The 19932-nt window shown below is 41.9% G+C and overlaps 1 protein-coding gene across 2 annotated transcripts in view; it reads right to left on the bottom strand.

Annotated features, from left to right (window-relative positions):
* Nucleotides 1-15945, bottom strand: part of LARS2 (leucyl-tRNA synthetase 2, mitochondrial) — a 159817-nt gene extending 143872 nt beyond the window's left edge. The window contains exons 1-4 of one of the 2 annotated variants that reach the window (XM_001147749.8): nucleotides 15724-15945; nucleotides 12755-12820; nucleotides 9732-9986; nucleotides 4050-4178 (exon numbers count right to left, since the gene is read on the bottom strand). In XM_001147749.8, the coding sequence (XP_001147749.2) occupies nucleotides 4050-4178; nucleotides 9732-9965 (363 nt within the window). In that variant the 5' untranslated portion in view covers nucleotides 9966-9986; nucleotides 12755-12820; nucleotides 15724-15945. The remainder of the gene's footprint in view (nucleotides 1-4049; nucleotides 4179-9731; nucleotides 9987-12754; nucleotides 12821-15723) is intronic. The other variant, XM_009445342.5, reaches the window with a different exon arrangement.
* Between the last annotated feature and the right edge of the window lie 3987 nt (nucleotides 15946-19932).

Below are 19932 nucleotides of genomic sequence, written 5' to 3'. Positions count from 1 at the left end.
ATGAAACCAAGATTTGTTTCTCTTTTCCCACATCACTTAAAAATGACCAGACAAGTTTTCACCAGATTTGGTGGTTGTATCTGAGATGCTGTGACTTAAATATGAACTATGAAAATTAATAAGAAATTAATTTCAGGAGAACCTAGAGAACACCCTGAAAAGAGGGCTTGCTATCTTAAACACAGCAACTGAAACTGTGAAACAAAAAGACAACCTTAGGTATCTGCTGATCACACAGACTAAGAAACCATCATCCAAATAACAAATAGTGGTTTCAACCATAAGAAGCAAATCAAGCCACAGGATGGATAATATGAATTACAAGATTCATTTATTAAATGGTGACGAATCACCTTCCTAAGCAGCTCTGAGGAATAAGATCAGTATAAATAATAATTACAGCTGTCACTTATTATGGGATTATTATGCGCCAGATACAAGCACTATCTCATCTAATCCTCATAACCCTGTGGGGAATAAAGTATTGTTATCCCTATGTTAAAGATTAAGAAAGTGGGATACAGGGACATTAAATGACTCTGTAGAGTCGCTTGGCTAGAAAGTGGTAGGTTCAAATCTAGGTTGTTCAATTTCTGGGTCTAGCCTGACCTTAGGCTTCAGATATGGTAGGAGGACTCCTTGTCTTTTGGGCCTGAGCTGCCTGCAAGGGTACCAGTTCCTTTGGGCCTGGAGCTCTGCCCTTAGCCTCCTCTGTAACATCTCATCCCATCCAAGGAAATTAGAATCCCACCTACAAGCCCCTCAACCACCTGTTTTGCTAAAAGGCTTCCCTGCACCCTATCATAAATGTACAGTTGCTATAAAAGCTTAACTGTCCCAAGGCGGGCGGATCATCTGAGGTCAGGAGTTCGAGACCAGCCTGACCAACATGGTGAAACCCCGTCTCTACTAAAATACAAAAATTAGCTGAGTGTGGTGGTGGGTGCCTGTAATCTCAGCTACTTGGAAGGCTGAGGCAGGAGAATTGCTTGAACCCAGGAGGCAGAGGTTGCAGTGAGCCGAGATCGCACCATTGCACTCCAGCCTGGGCAACAAGAGCGAAGCTCCGCCTCAAAACACAAACAAAACAAAGCTTAATTGTCGGCAATTTGCCTGCACTCACTAATTGTCCGAAATAAGTTGGCGTAAGTTAAAAAAAATTTAGACAAATCTAATTAAAGAATCACAACTAGATTCTTTATCACAGTGAGATAAAGAATTGTCTTTATCTTTATCTTTAGGCAAAGAGCCAATTCATTCTGTCCCACATCTTTCTTTCTTTTTTTTTTTTTTTTTTGTTTTTGGAGACGGAGTTTCGCTCTTGTTGCCCAGGCTGGAGTGCAATGGCGTGATCTTGGCTCAGTGCAACCTCTGCCTCCCGGGTTCAAGCAATTCTCCTGCCTCAGCCTCCCGAGTAGCTCAGATTACAAGCACGGGCCACCATGCCTGGCTAATTTTGTATTTTTAGTAGAGATGGGGTTTCTCCATGTTGGTCAGGCTGGTCTTGACCTCCTGACCTCAGGTGATCCACCTGTCTCAGCCTCCCAAAGTGCTGGGATTACAGGCATGAGCCACCATGCCCGGCCTGTCCCACCTCTTTCTAATAAACATAGCAGAAATAATGAAAAACAGTTATCTGGGAAAAATAACATCTGACAAAAACCAGAGAGACAAACACCCTCAGCCATCTTAAAGTGGAACACAAATCTCTGAATTTGGTAGTATAAAGTTATTTAACTCTTCAAGTGACAAAGACATTACAACGTGACCCTCTTTTAGGAATACTTATTGCAGCCAATGTCAGCTCAGCATAAAATTTCAAACCAGTTATGACAATGGATGTACTTACCTTGCTAAAATAAAATATAAAGAACTGAGAGGCAGCAGATATCATTTGTATAGGCCCTGACAGGTTCATAGTAGCAATGGCCACTGGGGTTCCAGTAAATGTTTGATTAACAATTGGCTCTCTGGAGGAAAAGGCCATGATTTGTAGGTTTGCTGATTACCATGATGTAAATACTCCCTCAATGGCAGATTTCAAGCTGCCAAGGTGACTAATAAACACAACATTGGGCAGAGATATACATAGTTGGCTCTCAGGAGCTGGTGTGTGCAGGTTCCTGTCCACTGCTGGCAATTGCTAATACTTATTGGTTACATACTGTGTGTTAGGTATCTAAGTGCTTCATAGTCATCCTCTTTGAATCCTTATAACAGGCCAATGGGGCAGGTACTATTTTATCCCTATTTTATAGATGAGAGGAAACAAGGTGTTGAAGAGGTTAATTAATTAACTACTCAAAGGCCACACAGCTTGTAAGTATTAAGAGCTGGCATTTGAATCCTGGCAGTTTGGTTCAATGGGCCATGCTCTCAGCCCTTCTTCAATACTGCCATATTTCGTAGGTGGTTAAAGAAGATATTATGATTATCCAACACCCATCTTAAAGATGATGTGTTGCTAAAGATTGCTAGTAAAGATTAGGCTCTGGGCTAGGTGCGGTAGCTCATATCTATAATCCTAGCACCTTGGGAGGCTGAGGTGGGTGGATTGCTTGAGCCCAGGGGTTCAAGACATGCCTGAACAACATGGTGAAACCCTGTCTCTACAAAAAATACAAAAAATTAGCTGAGCGTGGTGGCGCACACCTATAGTCCCAGCTACTTGGGAGACAGAGTCGGAAGTTGAGCCTGGGAGGTCGAGGCTGCAGTGAACTGTGATTGCAACCACAGCACTCCAGCCAGGGTGACAAAATGAGACCCTGTCTCAAAAAAATTTTTTAAAAAAGCAGGCAGGGGGGTAAAGAGGAATGGCCCACATCAGCCAAGGAAGGGCGTTTGTCCTCCTCTCTCACAATAAATTTCACCTCATTCTTCAAGGCCCATATCAGATTCTTTTTTTTTTTTAAGATAGCATCTCACTCTGTTGCCCAGGCTGGAGTGTAGTGACACAATTACAACTCACTGCAGCCTTGACCTCCCAGGTTCAAGTGATTCTCCCACCTCAGCCTCCTGAGTAGCTGGGACTACAGGTGTGTGCCACCACACTGAGCTAATTTTTTGTATTTTTTGTGGAGATGGGGTTTCGCTACATTGCCCAGGCTGGTCTCGAACTCCTGGGCTCAAGTAATCCTCCTGCCTGGGCCTCCCAAAGCACTGGAATTACAGGCATGAGCCAGGTGCCCAGACCAGATGTTCCTTCTTTAGTGGCACTTTCCCCAACTCCCCAGAGTTGTTACTCCCCAAATATCTTTTCTTAAAAAAGTTATTTTTTTCCATTAGAAAATAAATACATGCTCTGCCGGGCATGGTGGCTCACACCTGTAATCACAGCACTTTGGGAGGCCAAGGTGGGCGGATCACGAGGCCAGGAGATCAAGACCGTCCTGGCTAACACAGTGAAACCGTCTCTACTAAAAATACAAAAAATTAGCCAGGCGTGGTGGCGGGCACCTGTAGTCCCAGCTACTCGGGAGGCTGAGGCAGGAGAATGGTGTGAACCCGGGAGGTGGAGGTTGCAGTGAGCCGAGACTGCGTCACTGCACTCCAGCCTGGGCGACAGAGCAAGACTCTGCCTCAAAAAAAAAAAAAGAAAGAAAAGAAAAGAAATACATGCTCAAAGAATATGGAAAATATCATATAGAACAGAAAGAAATATCTTGCAGTCTCACCTGCCACTCATAGCACTGATGTGTATTTGTACTGTTGACCTCAGTTTGTTCTACAATGATTCTCTACTCATGGGTGAGTATCTCCTGGGAAGATTATCAGTGTTATCCACATTTGTATCTACCTTTCACCCCATTCCCATCTGATCTCCACCCCAGCACAACACCCAACTCATGGCTGCCCCCCAATTAACCTAGATGCTTTATTATAATATCTTCTAATCCATAAAACGAAACACTGAGCTTTTCATGTCCATCTGCAAAGCTGTCCTAATCTTAACTAAAGTTGGTTTTCTTCATTTGTCTTGAACACATATTACTACATGCCAACCCTGCGTGTGGCAGACAAGGGCTGCTCCAGCAGGCACCTGTTCTTACCTGCATCCCTTTCATCTTCTGGAACCGTGCTATGGTGTCGCTGATGGTGTAGACACGCACATGGCCCATGTGCAGCTTACCAGAAGGATAAGGGAACATGGAAAGCACATAAAATTTTGGCTTCGATTTCTAGGAAAGAACGACAATGAGTATTTATTAAGCATTTTCTGGGAACTCTGCATGTATACATAATATTTTGGCATTTTATGCAAAGTAATAATTTAACATTTTAAAAGTTTCCTTTTAAAAAGAGTGTTCCCAGAATGTCAATCAATTAAAATGTCAAAAAGCAAAATTCAAAGCCCTGGTTTAAGCTAAAGAATGTCCAAAATAATGCCAAACAACCTCTAAGTGTTAAGTACCCATATATCTTTTTTTTTTCTCTTTTAAAAACTTATTTTTTGAAAGGAATGAATTAACAGTATTTGCAGTGACCTGGGTGAGATTGGAGACTATTATTCTAAATGAAGTAACTCAGGAATGGAAAACCAAACATCTTATGTTCTCACTGATATGTGGGAGCTAAGCTATGAGGCATAAGAATGATACAATGGACTTTGGGGACTTGGGGGGAAGGGTGGAAAGGGGGGTGAAGGATAAAAGACTACAAATAGAGTACAGCCTATACTGCTCGGGTGAGGGGTGCATCAAAATCTCACAAATCACCACTAAAGAACATACTCATGTAACCAAATACCACCTGTACCCCAAAAACCTATGGAAAAAAAAAAGAAAGAAAGAAAAGCGGTCCCAATGCAGACCCCAAGAGAGGGTTCTTGGATCTCACGCAAGAAAGAATTCAGCGCAAGTCTGTAGAAGAAAGTGAAAGCAAGATTATTAGGAAAGTAAAGGAATAAAAGAATGGCTACTCCATTAAAAAAACAAAACAAAACAAAACAAAAAAACACTTCTCTTTTAAGTCAGCTTCTATCTAGGTCCTTAAAGAACTGTTTGTTTTTCTGAAGGAAGCTCTAACATACATATATCCATATAATTCAAAGAAGCAATAGTTGAATCACATAGATGTAACATCTCTAAAAATGGAGTCTCTTCCTAAATTCTCTATAGCTGCATTCTGACATAGGTTTAGCAGTAATAACAGGATCCTAAAGTACCAATTTGGGTCCTGAGTTTCCCCATTGTATTGAGAGCCTATCTTTCAACAAAAATGTTGAAATGGGAAGGTAATGAGAAGATCTTTTTAAAAAGGGAGAAGGTTGTTGTTCTCCAGGGATGATAAATAAGCAGCCTCAGACCAGGGTTATATAACTCTCCAGCTTCCAAAGAAGCAGCTTCATCATGAGAAACATAGACAACTGTACATGTATCTGAACAGAAGGAACACAGGCCAATGAGTCCTTATTGGATCACTAACTTCTGGCATCTTAATTCTTCCCCTGGTAAAATGATGAATGTCGTCATGAGTGTGCACACGAATGGATAAGGCAAACAAAGATGGTAGTCCTTGAATTAACTCCTACTGGGGGGACCTACTGTTCATGGGGGGACCTACTGTTCAAGGGCAAGAACTGTGCTTTAATCACCTCTTTCTCCACGCCTGCCCCCAGTGCCAGCAGGAGTTTCATAAAATGTTGGATAAATGTTCGTTGGCCTTTGTGCTCCAAAAGCCTGATAACTGGCCCCTATGGAGCACTTTTTACCCAGCAAACTTCACAAATCCTACCCAAGTAATAGGAGGGTTCCCCACACCCAAGTTTAAATCATCTCATGACAGGGTCAAGGGTGGAGGGGCTGGAGAGAAAGGAAGAGCAACAGGTAACTGGGTAACTGATTCTGTTTGGTCACTAAGGGTCAGAACTTCTGCTTTTATTTATTTCTGCCTTCTGTTTTTTCTTCCTGGCCTTATTCCCTTCCTAGAACTTTACACCAGTTCTTTAAGAATTTGCTTCCCCCGAAGTAATGCAAATAAACACAAAACAGAATATTCATAACCCTTCTTTTATGTACATATGTGGGAGGGGGTTTTTAAATATTGTTTGCTGAATGTTCGCATGACTGATAATACACATAAACCAAATATAATCAGTAGAGCAGAAGAAACCAGAAATCAGATTCTTGCCAAGGAGTTCGTAAACTTCCTTCAGCAAAGAAGTTAAACAAACCTTTAATGGAACCATTAGCACGTGGCAAAAAGAAACCCACAAAAACTAGAGTAGAACTTTTCTTTGTGCTGCCCATCCTCTAGAAATTACCAAGGAGTGTTAAGCTGCCTGAAGGAAGAGATGGGAAAAAGAGAACAATTAAGAAATTGGATCATACACAAATTAGAAAATCATCTGGAACTGCTGAAATGACAACTACAATGGATTTATACAAACAGGATGGAAAGCAACACATTGGTCACACACTTTAATTAGAAACTGCAGATTTATAACTCTTAGGAAAACCACAGAAATCTGAGAGAGGACCTGAGATTCAGGGGTTGGTGGGAACTCAGGAACTTAATAACTGTCCTTAAGAAAGTTAGTGGCAGATAACCTTCTCAGCTTATGAGCAAGTCCTCCAAAGAGGTACAAGACCCCATTCTTTTACTTAGTGCAGAATCAGAAGAAAACTATCCACTCAATTCATGCCTTACTCCTTACAATGAATTAGGCTTATGGCTTATTCTTCAGAAATTTTTAGGAATATGGGAAGATAGCTGTTAAGAGTTCTTTGGGAGCTAGGAAAACAGTAAAATCCTTGATCTAAGCTGTTTCTAGTTTTTCATTTGAAAGTTTTTACATAAAATTATTTTTATTATACTAATGTTTGTTATGTATTTAATTTACCAATCTTGCCCCAAACATTTTCTACCTGTAATTTCTTTACTAGCATCTCTTGTTTTACATTTGTTCAATAAAGATTAAATTAATAGCAAAATCGAATGAATAATTATATACTAGCTAAGCCAAAATCCAAATCTGAGTTCATAAAAGATACATAGAAAAGTATTGTTTTCTAAAGTCTTTAATATTCATGAAGATTTCTGTTTATTACAGAAAAGGTATTTAGCTTATTGTCTGTCCCTGCCTTTTGCTTTTCTGCATGAATTAAGTCATTTTCCTCTGTGACAATGAAATGAGTTCTATCATCTGGGGGTGGAAAAGAGAGAAGGAATGATGGGAGTTTCTGTTATAATTGAGCAAGAATCTGATTGAAAGGGAAATTTTCATAATTATATAAAAGTGTAAGAATTTAAGCCTTTAAAAGAGATTAAGATTTAAATGATAGGGAAAGGATGGCTTTTATAAGTGGGTCCTATTATTTCTGTCAGCTTCTGACTTTAGAAGAAAGATGACTTCTGCCTCTTTATAGATCACGCTCTGAAGCTGTGGCTGAGCCTAAAGGGTGACAGAGTAAAAGGAGCACCTCAATAGGAATCTGGAGCCCCAGTTCTGGTCCTAGCTTTGTCACTAGCTGTGAGGCCTTGGGCAAATTCTTTTGCCTTCTGGGATCAGTTTGCTAACTGTAAATCAAAGGTGAGACAAAAGAAGGTTTCTGTGTGGAAAAGCATGAGCTCAGGAATCAAACACACATTTGATTTTGAATCCTGGCTCTGCCATGTCTTGGCAAATTACCTAAACCTTTTTCTGAGCCTCAGTTTTCTTACTCCAAAAATGAGGATAATACCTACCCCCTGGGTTGTTTCAGGATTAAATGAGATAATCAATTGAAAGACAGTGCCTGGCACATGGTTAAATGCTCATTAAATGGAAATTATTTTTTAAATGATAAATATGGTGATTTCAAGACATTCCATTTCAAAAAACTTATGTGAGTGGATTTCAAGTGAATCTGATACCAGAGTGAGATCGATTATAAATGCTTCAAAATCCATGAGCATTCCGTCATAGTCTCAGGTCCTGATAGACACACCACATTCTGATCTTCATGTATCTTTTATTTATGTACCACTTCAGTTTGTAAAATGCATTTTGTCACACATTTTCTCATTTGATTTTCAAAACAATTCTGTGAGATAAACAATGCAAGGAGCCCAGAATCCAAAACATTAAATGATGTGGCCTGGATCACACAGGTTTCCTGGGGCAGAGCCAGCATTGCAGCCCAGGCTCTGGCTCACTCACTGAGTGCTCACTCTGCTTTGCCATTCCTTGATTCAAACCCTGATAGGGGGCTGCCAGGGGATCACACACAATGCCCCTTATGCTATCTCCCCAATTACTAAAACAATTTATTTTGATCCATTTGATATTTTAAAAAACTGTATGCTTAAGAAGAATGAGATGTCACAAAATCAGTAAGCTACAACATCGAAACATTTGGAAGTCAATAAATGATTATCTAAACCAAAAGGGAAAAAAAAGCTAATTTTACTGTCCTCACTCAGAATTAAACTGCTCCTTAAGAGTTTGTTTTCAAAATCTATTAAGTTACATTAGTCTGATGATGTTGACACAAGGGCTTTTCACTTCCTAACGAGGTAGAAGTCAAGCTTTCATTGTAAAATTATGTATTACATTCAAACCTTCCCTTTTTTTCATTTCATTTTACTTGTTATAGACTACATCTTTTTCAATAGCAATTTTTCTTTCTAACCATTGCCCAAAATCATCTTTCAGTTTAACACAAATAGCTCTCCTCCCCTTACTCATTTTTCATAACCACCAATCTCAGAGAAAGAATGAATGTGATGACCGAATCAGGAGATGGGGAAAAGGCAAGTCTAGAGAGGTGTGGTCTTGTGCAGCTGTACTTATTCAGCTGCTTGCCTTGGGCCTAATCTCTTTATTAAACATAGAGGGTTTGTATTATTTGACTATAACTACTACAAAGAGATGATCAGAATTTAAGAGTAAAACTCCAATCAGATTCAAACATTTCATGTAACAATCGCATCTCCCAGCTGTCATTTTGACCAGTATCAAGAGGTAAGGGTTAACACGTTCCAGACTGATTCCCAGCAAGCTGGCCTCCCAGAAAAGGAACAGGGAGCACTCTGTGGAAACTGGCTGCAGCCAAGTATTATGCTTCCACCATTAACTCAGGTAGAGTGCCGAGCTGGTGTACCTGGTGCAGAAGCCAAGGGTCCACTAACTCGTGTAGCTGCTACCTCAAGGTTAGACTCTACCCCAGGTCACAACAGTGAAAGGGCTGGTATGCCCCAAACCATGATGCTAAGGCAGCAGAACAGAGTTGGAGGCTATGATTGCCAGGGAAGGGGCAGTTACTTCTCAGAACATGCAGCCAGCGAGGAGCCCAGGTGCCTCTCCTGGAGTCTCAGATATGACCCTGCCAGATCCCTGTGTGCTGCCCCACCATGCAATGGACCACAAAGGACACATCATCTGGTAGAGCTCCTATTTTGATGAGCTTCCCCTAGTAAATGTTGCTCTAGAACACCTGGTTTGCTGCTGTCTGTCATATACCTCGTGGGCAATATTACTGTGTGCATCCACCACATTGGAAACTCTTGTAAGCACTACCCTTGTATCACCTCATTTATGCCTCCCAATCCATTTACCCCTCCCAATAGTGCAGGTGGGCACTATTATGATCACTCTCCATCTCAGATAAGAGAATTGAAGCACAGAGAAATTCAATGATTTGGTTCAAGGTCACATATTTAATATCTTATTTGAACCAGGTAGTCTAACCCCAGGGTCCAAACCTTCAACCCCTCTTCTCTACCCTCTTAGAATCTCTCAGAACACTCACATCAGCTTCTGAAATTTTGGAGGCCTGTTCTTTTATTCGTTGATGCCACCATTTCTCAACATCCTTTCTTGTCTGCAATGTATACTCTTTTGTCCACTTTCCCGTGGCACTGTAGATGCTTCTGGTACATCCGGGAATTACTCTCCTTTCCCACTTGATGACATCTGGCCCACCATTTAGCTGTCTTTTCAGAAGAGAGGCATAAAAACCCAATCTCTGCCAAACAGAAGCCATTCTTCAGAAGGTGAGAAGGCCCTGAAAAAGAGGGCAGAAAGCACACTATGAGCTGCCTCAAACCCTCCCCAGAGCTTATCTTTCCATTTGGCACAGTCCAGTGTTCTGGCCCTGTGCTTTCCTCTTACTTTTAATAATTTCTTTCCCTGAAAAGAATACTTTAGCAATTCAATTGAGCTAAACACAAACTTTTTAATAGAAAATGTAAAGAGTCAGTAACCCCTAACATCAAAGATGCAAAAATCCTGTAGGAAAAAATGGAGACCATCAGCTGGCCAGCTCCTGCGCAACCTCACAAGTTGCATGGAAGGCATGGAGTGCCCTCCCTCCCCTCCCCATGGGCCAGCCCAGGGACTCTCCAGCAGGCTTCACTTCTTATGTCTTTAAGCCTCAGAAGAGCTCAAGCACATGGTGAGTTGGCGTTAGGCTCAAATATCAGAAGGGGTCTAAATACAGGCCTCCCAGGAGGGCCAGAAATTCTGAACTACTATTAGTAATTTTTATACATATTATGAGTTAAATATACCCTGTAGGCTGAACCAGAAAATAACCATTATTTAGAAGACTGTTAATTCATTTAGTTTCTCCTTCATTTACCAAATATTTATTTATTTATTTACTTACTTTTTAGAGACAGGGTCCTGCTCTTTCACTCAGGCTGGAGTGCAGTGGCATAATCATACCTCAGTGTAACCTCTGACTCCTGGGCTCAAGCGATCTACCTGCCTTAGCCTACCAAAGTGCTGGGATTACAGGCGTGAGCCACCACCAAATATTTATTGACTACCACTAGGCCCACACATTGTTCTAAGTACTGGGAATATAGCAGTAAACAAAAACAGAGTCCCTTCTTTCTTTCTTTGTTTTTTTTTCTTTTTTGAGATGGAGTCTCGCTCTACTGCCCAGGCTGAAGTGCAATGGCATGATCTTGGCTCACTGCAACCTCCACCTCCTGGGTTCAAGCAATTCTCCTGCCTCAGCCTCCTGAGTAGCTGGGATTATAGGCATGCACCAACATGCCCGGCTAATTTTCATATTTTTAGTGGAGATGGGGTTTCACCATGTTGGCCAGGTTGGTGTCAAACTGCTGACCTCATGATCCACCCACCTTGGCCTCCCAAAGTGCTGGGATTATAGGCGTGAGCCACCACACCTGGCCCAGAGTCCCTTCTTTCATAGCACTTACATACTAGCAGGGAAGCATATAAGAAACAAACAATAAGGGAGGCAGATAAGAAACAAAAATATATAACATGTGGTCACAGTGAGTGCTATTTTTTGAAATACAACTCATAGGTTGGGGCCTACCAGGATATCCAGTTGTGATTCAAAATCCAATTTTAATGTTTCGTTGGTTTCTTCCACAGGTAAATACTGGAAATGACCTCATTGAAGAAGTTTCATGTTTTATTGCTATTCAAAGGGTTGAGGTGAGATTTTTATCAAATATTTAAGATATAAATATTAGACTAAATAGCCTAAACTTTCTCCTTCTGGCATAATAGCATTCAAGAAGTGCTACAGTGAAAAAACAGATGAAAACAGATCTTTTCAAAACCAGAGAGAAATAAAGAAACCCGGCACTCTAAGCTGATGTTCTTTGATTCTCTCAAAATTCCACTTCTATCAGGATTTGGCCTGTTTCACAAAGGTACTAGAACACAAATGTTGCCAGGAAGGTCAATATAGGCTTATAACAGTGAGTTTCAAACTCACATAAGACAGCAACATAATGTGGGCATCTTACAAGTTGGTCTGCCAAAGTCATTGACATTATCAGTTCTCACTACATTAAACACCTCTTGCTTCTTCAGGGATAGAATAAAGTGCAGACTTAAAAAAAAAAATCTCTCTTAGGCCATGGGCAGTGGTTCACGTCTGTAATACCAGCATTCTGGGAGGCTGAGGCAGGCGGATCACCTGAGGTCAGGAGTTCGAGACCAATCTGGCCAACATGGCAAAACCCCTTCTCTACTAAAAATACAAAAATTAGCTGGGCATGGTGACGTGCACCTGTAATCCTAGCTACTAGGGTGGCTGAGGCAGAGGAATAACTTGAACCTGGGAGGCAGAGGTTGCAGTGAGCGCCACTGCACTGCAGAGCCTGGGTGACAAAACAAGACTCCATCTCAAAAAAAAAAAAAAAAAGATAAAAAAGAAATCTCTCTATTAGTTGGGCTTGGCTATTTTAAAGTACATAGATCTGATTACAGGCATTTGAACTATATGAAATTGGTTAAATGTTAGCAATTCCATATGACTGACCTAATATACATACACTTTGTACACTTAAGGCAATTGCATATATTTTTAGGGCTTAGGTTGCTATAATTAGAACTCCCTAATTATATAGAAGTCACAAATTTTATGGTTCTCTTGCCAAGTCAATACTTTCATACCTTTGCAAGCCAAAGAACGCCTGTTTAGCAGAGGACACATAGATGGATGCTTGCCACTTCTCTCCTAGACAGCATCCCCAAAGAACACATAAGGAGTGTTCTGGGCTATCCTCTCAAATAGAAACAAAAGGGCACAACAAAATTATAAAATACAGTGACTTGAACTGCTCTGTCTACACAACAAGAATAAGCTTTCTAAAAATGTTCACATAATACCTGGCTTACTAATGACCTCTGCTTTGCTTAAATAAACCAGTGAACTAGAGAATCCCGAAACAGATCTGGGTATTTAAAAGCATTTAAAGTTCATTTTTTTAAAAAAGCAGGAGCAGATTAGATAGTAATAGATTATTCAACAAATAAGAGAAAAACTTAAAATTAGAGCCCCACCTCAAATCATAAGCCGGAGTAAATCCCAGATAGATTAAATAATGTTTTTTATCTGTAGGTCTGGATCTGAAAAGCAGAAAAATAAAATAAAATAAATAAATTAGAATATTTTTAAAGTGTCATAAAAAAATAAAAACACAGATGGATTTTTTTTTTTTTTTTTTTGAGTCAGAGAGTCGCACTGTCGCAATGAGATCATGCAATGGCGCAATCTCGGCTCACTGCAACCTCCACCTCCCGGGTTCAAGAGATTCTCCTGCCTCAGCCTCTCAAGTAGCTGGGATTACAGGCGCCCGCCACCACACCCAGCTAATTTTTTGTATTTTTAGTAGAGACGGCGTTTCACTATGTTGGCCAGGCTGGTCTCTAACTCCTGACCTCGTGATCACTCTGCCTTGGCCTCCCAAAGTGCTGGGATTACAGGCGTGAACCACCGCATCTGGACCACAGATGAATATTTAGTAAATCTTAAGAGGGTGCAGGATGTTCTGTCCTGAGTATAAAAACAATGAAAAAATTCACAAAGGAAAATGTTAATAAATCTGATGCTAAAAAATCTATATATCAAAACCATTAAGAACAGAATTGGAAAGCAAGCAATTAGCTATGAGAAAATGTTCACCAAAACTGCAAAAACAAAAGGTTATTCTACTCTTGAGCTCATGTGTGAGAAAAGAAACACTAAAAATCGAATTTTAAAAATGGGCAAAGGGCCAGGTGCGGTGGCTCACGCCTGTAATCCCAGCACTTTGGGAGGCCGAGGCGGGTGGATCACAAGGTCAGGAGATCGAGACCACGGTGAAACCACGTCCCTACTAAAAGTACAAAAAATTAGCCGGGCGTGGTGGCGGGCGCCTGTAGTCCCAGCTACTAGAGAGGCTGAGGCAGGAGAAAGGCGTGAACCCGGGAGGCGGAGCTTGCAGTGAGCTGAGATCACGCCACTGCACTCCAGCCTGGGTGACAGAGCGAGACTCCGTCTCAAAAATAAATAAATAAATAAATAATAAATAAATATAAAATAAAAATAAAAATGGGCAAAGAAGGCCCGGTCTGGTGGCTCACGCCTGTAATCCCAGCACTTTCGGAGGCTGAGGCGGGCAGATCACGAGGTCAGGAGATTGAGACCATCCTGGCTAACACGGTGAAACCCTGTCTCTACTAAATATACAAAAAAATTAGCCAGGCGTGGTGGCGGGCGCCTGTAGTCCCAGCTACTCGGAAGGCTGAGGCAGGAGAATGGCGTGAACCCAGGAGGCGGAGCTTGCAGTGAGCAGAGACTGCACCACTGCACTCCAGCCTGGGCGACAGGGCAAGACTCCGTCTCAAAAATAAATAAATAAATAAAATAAAAATAAAAATGGGCAAAGGAAAATAGCAAAGATGACATATAAATGGTTAATAAAGAGGACATATAAATAGTTAATATGAAAAAGATGAACTTTACTACTAATCAAATAAATGCAAATTAAAACAATGAAAGTTTAGTTTCCAGATTGGCAAAAGAAATATGCATTTTTTAAACAACTGCTGGTGGGAATGTAAACTGATTCCACCTTTTTTTTGGGGGGGGGCAATCTGATAACCTGTGTTAAGACCTTTTTAAGAATAGTTCATATCCTTTGAAGTCAGGAGTCCCTAAGACCCCACTCAGGTTCTAATTCCATAAGGGGACTCATAAGAATCAACATATAGTCAGTATTCATGGCTATGATTCATTACACAACTTCCTAGGGTTCAGCCCTATTCCTTTCCCTTACTTCCCAGGCCTTGTTCTTGGCCACTCCAAGTACCCCTCCACCAAAGCCCTGATGGACTGCCTCTTATTGACAGTGAGGAGCAGCCATTTTATTAGACGGCTGTGAGAATAAGACGATGTGAAAGGTGTGGCTCATGTCTTATACTTATGATCAACTTGGCCCTTTACTTCCTTAGCTCGGGCTCCTCCAGTTCCGTCCTTAGATGCTCAGAATCTTCTTCTAAGATAAGAAGACTCTTCTCTTCTTCCACAACCTTCCAAAGAATCAATTCCCACTACTCCACCCCTCTTTAGAATCAACCCTGACCTCAATCTCAGTTGGAGCTTAAGGTGAAGGTTTTTGAGAATAGGAAGCGCCCTGCACAGACAGGAGGGAGTGCCCTGGCCGCCCTCTAGGCCGTGGTCCCAAGACCGCCTTCCTTCTTGTGCATCATGCAGTCACAGGGTCTTCCCTTTCACGGAAGAGGCGCTGGGACGCAGAGCTGACGGGCTGCTGAATGCTGGAGCCGTCAGAGCCCACAGTGATGCCTTGAGGAGGGAGTCATTCATTTCCCTGCGTGTGTGGGATGATCTAGGTTTTGACCCGTGAGACAAAACCCACCTTCCTTTTCTGTTCTCCTGAGTAGGAGGCAGAAAAAAAAAACAGGACACAGGGGAGAAGCACACGAGGACATCTGTGTACAAAACTCAAAAGAAAGTGCAGGAATGCACCTGGAAAAATTCATCTTAAAGAAACCAAGTTTTGTGAAAACAAAAAAAAACCTTGGATTTTGCAGCTACTAATTACCTGTGACCTCAGGCAGATTTCTCGTCTGGAACCTCGTCTTTCTGAGGACCTCCGAGCCCTAACGTGAAAACGACCTGTGGGCCCCAGAGAGGCAAGGGATGACCTTCAACTGGGTCCAAACCCCTAGTCCGGGGAGCAAAGATCTGGGGTAGGGGAGTAGTGGAGAGGGGAGCTTGAGTACAAAACTACGTGTATATGTGCATTTTTCTGGGAAAGAGTCCAGAGCTATCAATGGGGTCGGTGGCTCAAAGATCCTGAAGACCTGGATCTCAGATATTTTCAGTTTCGAAACTGCAAGGTTCCAGGACCACCTAACACAGCCCGCACCTTCCCTTCCTGCCCTCAGCAAGTCAGAATCTCCCAAGCCGGAGGAAGAGGAGACTGGGCCTCGTCTCTCATCTCGCTGCGCCCGGTCCGGGGGTTTACCTGCTCACAGGCTCTGGCCTGCGGCTCCTCTACTCCTCGTTTTCCACCTTTAGGCGAGCACTGCCGGGCCACGGATCATGGGCGCCGCCATGTTGTCAAAACAACAACTTTATCGATAGCGTCCGCCGTCGACACAGACAGACGGGGGCGGGACCGGGGAAGGGAGGAGAGCAACCCAGTCCTCGACTCCCAGCAGCCCGCCGGGCGGGGCGGGGCGTCTGCGCGGCGGCCCTGGGCTCCGCCTCTCGGCCTCTGGCACGCCCTTTAACTGCTCTGGTGTCGGCAAAGCTCTAGACGTCTGGGACTCAAATTATTACAATTATAGCAGACGGATGAAAGCCGTTGATTTAGTGGCCTCAGAATAAACTAGGCGGCAGCTGGTGAAAAGAGCCCTGGGATATAGCCCAGACCCGAGGGTTCGAATCCCAGCGTAGCAACAACTGCCTCCTGGGCTTGGGCAGGTCTCGACCTCTTGATTCCTAATTGACTGCATGATGAGTGAGGCACCTTCTTCCACCATATTGCGTAATCCTCTAGCCCTGGGGCGGGGAGTGGAATTACCTGGCCAAGAATAGGTTTGGGGTAAGGTACTTTTCTCACCTGGTAAGTGTGCTGGGAGTCAGGAAAGCATGATGCCTTCCCTTTCCTCAAGGAGTTTGTATATCCCATGCCCCCACTGCCACACACCCGGCAAGTGTTTCATGCTTGTAATAAATCAACAAATCAATGAATTGCAAAGAACCAGTGATGTTAAAGCATAATTTTCAAAAAGGTAAAACCGATTTAAAGGAGAACTTGAAGAACTCATATATGTGGGCAGTCAAGAATACTGAAATGAATTTGCCGATTGTGCAAAATTGGTTAATATCCTATAGGACAAGAAAAAGTAATGTTTGGGAGCCATTTCTTTCCTACAGGCTTGAAATCGTATCTCTACCAAACAAAATTCGTCCCATGATTACAGTAGTCCCTCCTATTCTCACGAGACATGTTCCAAGACCTTCAGTGGATGCCTGAAACTGGGGCGCTACTGAACCCTATGTATACTGTTTTTCTTGCCTATGCATACATACCTATGATAAGGTTTAATTTGTAAATTAGACACAGTAAGATATTAACAACAATACCCAATAGTAAAATAGAACAATTATAACAATATGCTGTAATAAAAGTTATATGACTGTGGTCTCTCTCGAAATAGCTTATTGTACTGTCCTCACCCTTCTTATTGTGATCTGTCGATCTGATAGCCAAGATGGCTACTAAGTTGGGCAGCTATATAGCGTGGATATGCTGGACAAAGGGATGATTCACAATGGTTCACATCCCAGGCAGGAGGTAGCAAGATTTCATCACACTACTCAGAATGGCATGCAACTTAAAACTTATGAATTATTTATTGCTGAAATTTTTCATTTAATATTTTTGGACCTTGGTTGACTGCAGGTAACTGAAACCTCAGAAAGTGAAACTGAAGATAAGGGGGACTACTGTATCCATATTCTACATTTTTATTTATTTATTTATTTATTTATTTATTTATTTATTTGGGACAGGGTCTCGCTCTGTTACCCAGGCTGGAGTGCGGTGGCACGATCTTGGCTCACTGCAACCTCCGCCTCCTGGGTTCAAGCAATTCTCCTGCCTCAGCCTCCTAAATAGCTGGGACTACAGGTGCACACCACCATGCCCGGCTAATTTTTGTATTTTTAGTAGAGAAGGAGTTCCCCATGTTGGCTAGGCTGCTCTTGAACTCCTGACCTCAAGTAATCCGACTGCCTTGGCCTCCCAAAGTGCTGGGATTACAGGCATGAGCCACCACACCCGGCCTCATATTCCGTATTTTAGCTTCTATTCTTACAAAGATGAACAATAGCTAGTTAACAGAGAGGCAGGCAAAGGTATGCACTCCTATAGCATCAGATAATCCCCCAATACTCCACCCAAGCGACATACAGTATTCTCTTTTGCCCATTTCCATGTCTTTAACAAGGTTTCCTAATAGTTCAACATCCAAATACCTTGTTATTCAAGGTGTGGTCTCCAGCGTCAGCCTCACCTGGGAATTTGCTGGAAATGGGAAACTCAGTCTCTGCCCTAGACCTGCTGAATCAGACTCTGAATTTTAACAAGACTCCTAACTGATCCTAGACACATTCAATTTGAAGACTCGCTGTCCTAGAATGCGAGAGCTAGAAAAGATCTAGCTCCTTTCTAGTCCAGTCTCCTCGTTTTACAGATAAATAAACTGAGGCCCAAAAGAGCTGACTGTTTTGCTCAGGTCATAAGGCAAATTAGTCAAAGATTTGTTATTCAAAACTGGATCTCCATCCTGGCAGAATAGTGCCCTTCTCAAGTTGCAGAATGGAAGATCATAAAGAGCTTAGAACTTCTAGTCCAATCCTCTTCAAAGACAAGGACACTGAGGTCCAAAGGTTGGACACAGCTTACCTAAGGTCACATATGTAGTTGATGGTGGAGACAGGGTTCCAACCAGGTCCCACTCCAAACACCAGATGCTTAGTTTAAACTGATACCATGGAAACATTGGCTGGCATATTAACCTGCCACACTTGATGCAGTTTAGCCTTCAGGTATGTCACGTGCATCCATATATAACTAGAGTGCCCCTTTCTCTAATTTACCCAAAATACAGCCTCTAACCTTATTTTGGTTGAAAATCTGTCTTGCCTATTGTGAATTACAGTTAACATTGACATTTCTAGAAGATTATTTCAAATAGAATTTTTCTAAAAGTCACTTACTTTACTGGGAAGTTGCTATTTTTACTTCAAAGAAGGCAGTAGCATGAAAGTAAATCCTTTTCACTCTTAAAGGGCTTGCTTGAATACATTATTAAATGAAGCAGACAAGTTGCTGGGCTGTGTAGAATGTTACCTCATTTTTTGTTTTTTAAAAAAGGAAAGGAAATAAAAGAAAGGCATTTGTTAGTATATGCATAGAAAGAAATATAAAAAACTATATCCCAAACTATTTCCTGTGATGATCTCTAGGGACAGTAGGATTTTATGGACCTTTCTATTAACAATGTTTCTGCATTCTTTTTGCTTTTTCTATTAGCTGTATGGGGCTGAATAATGCCCCCCAAAGATGGATCCAGGTTCTACTCCCTGGAACCTGCGAATGTCACCTTATATAGCAAAAGAGACTTTGCACATGTGATTATATTAAGGATCTTGAGATAGGGAGATTATCCTGGATTAGCCAGGTGGCCCTAAATGCAATCACAAGGGTCCTTATAAGAGGGAGGCAGAGAGAAATTTGAGAGAAGAGGCAAGGTGATCACTGAAACAAGATGCTACAGTGCTGTTTTAGAAGATGAAGGAAAGGACCATGAGCCAAAGAATGTAAGGAGTGCAGCTCATGCAGTTGAAGATGAAAAAGGCAGGAATACAAATTTTTCTCATGTGATCCAGCAACTCTACTTCTGAGTAGATACCCAAAAGGTTTGAAAGTAGGGCCTCAAAGAGATATTTGTACACCCATGTTTATAGCAGCATTGTTCACTACAGCGAAAAGGTACAAGTAACCGAAGTGTCCATCCACGGCTTAAATGTATATAAAAGAAAATGGTATACACATTCAATGGAATATTATTCAGCCTTTAAGGAAGGAAATTCTGACACACACTACACATGGATGAATCAAATGCTCAGTGAAATAAGGTGGTCACTGAAGGACAAATATTGTATGATTCCTTTCATATAAGGTATTTAGAGCCATCAAATTCTAAGATGGAAAGTAGAATGGCCATTGCCAGAGGATAGGGTAATGGGGAGGGAGTGGGAAGTTATTATTTAAGGGATACAGAGTTCCAGTTTGGGAAGATAAAAAGAGTTCTGGTGATGGAAGGTGGGGATGTTTGCACAACAATGTGAATGTACTTAATGTCACTGAACTGTACATTTAAAAATGGTTAAAATGGTAATTGTCATTATAGATATATTTTACCATAATTTAAAAAAAAAAGAAAACAGGCCAGGTGTGGTGGCTTATTCCTATAATCCCAGCACTTTGGGAGGCCAAGGCAGGTGGATCACTTGAGGTCAGGAGTTTGAGACCAGCCTGGCCAACATGGTGAAACCCTATCTACTAAAAATACAAAAGTATCCAGGCGTAGTGGTGTGCACCTGTAATCCCAGCTACTTGGGAGACTGAGGCAGGAGAATTGCTTGAACCAGAGAGGTG

Source organism: Pan troglodytes, chromosome 2 (genome assembly GCF_028858775.2).
Source record: "Pan troglodytes isolate AG18354 chromosome 2, NHGRI_mPanTro3-v2.0_pri, whole genome shotgun sequence".
Taxonomy (NCBI): Eukaryota; Metazoa; Chordata; class Mammalia; order Primates; family Hominidae; genus Pan; species Pan troglodytes.
This window is presented reverse-complemented; position numbering and strand designations above follow the sequence as displayed.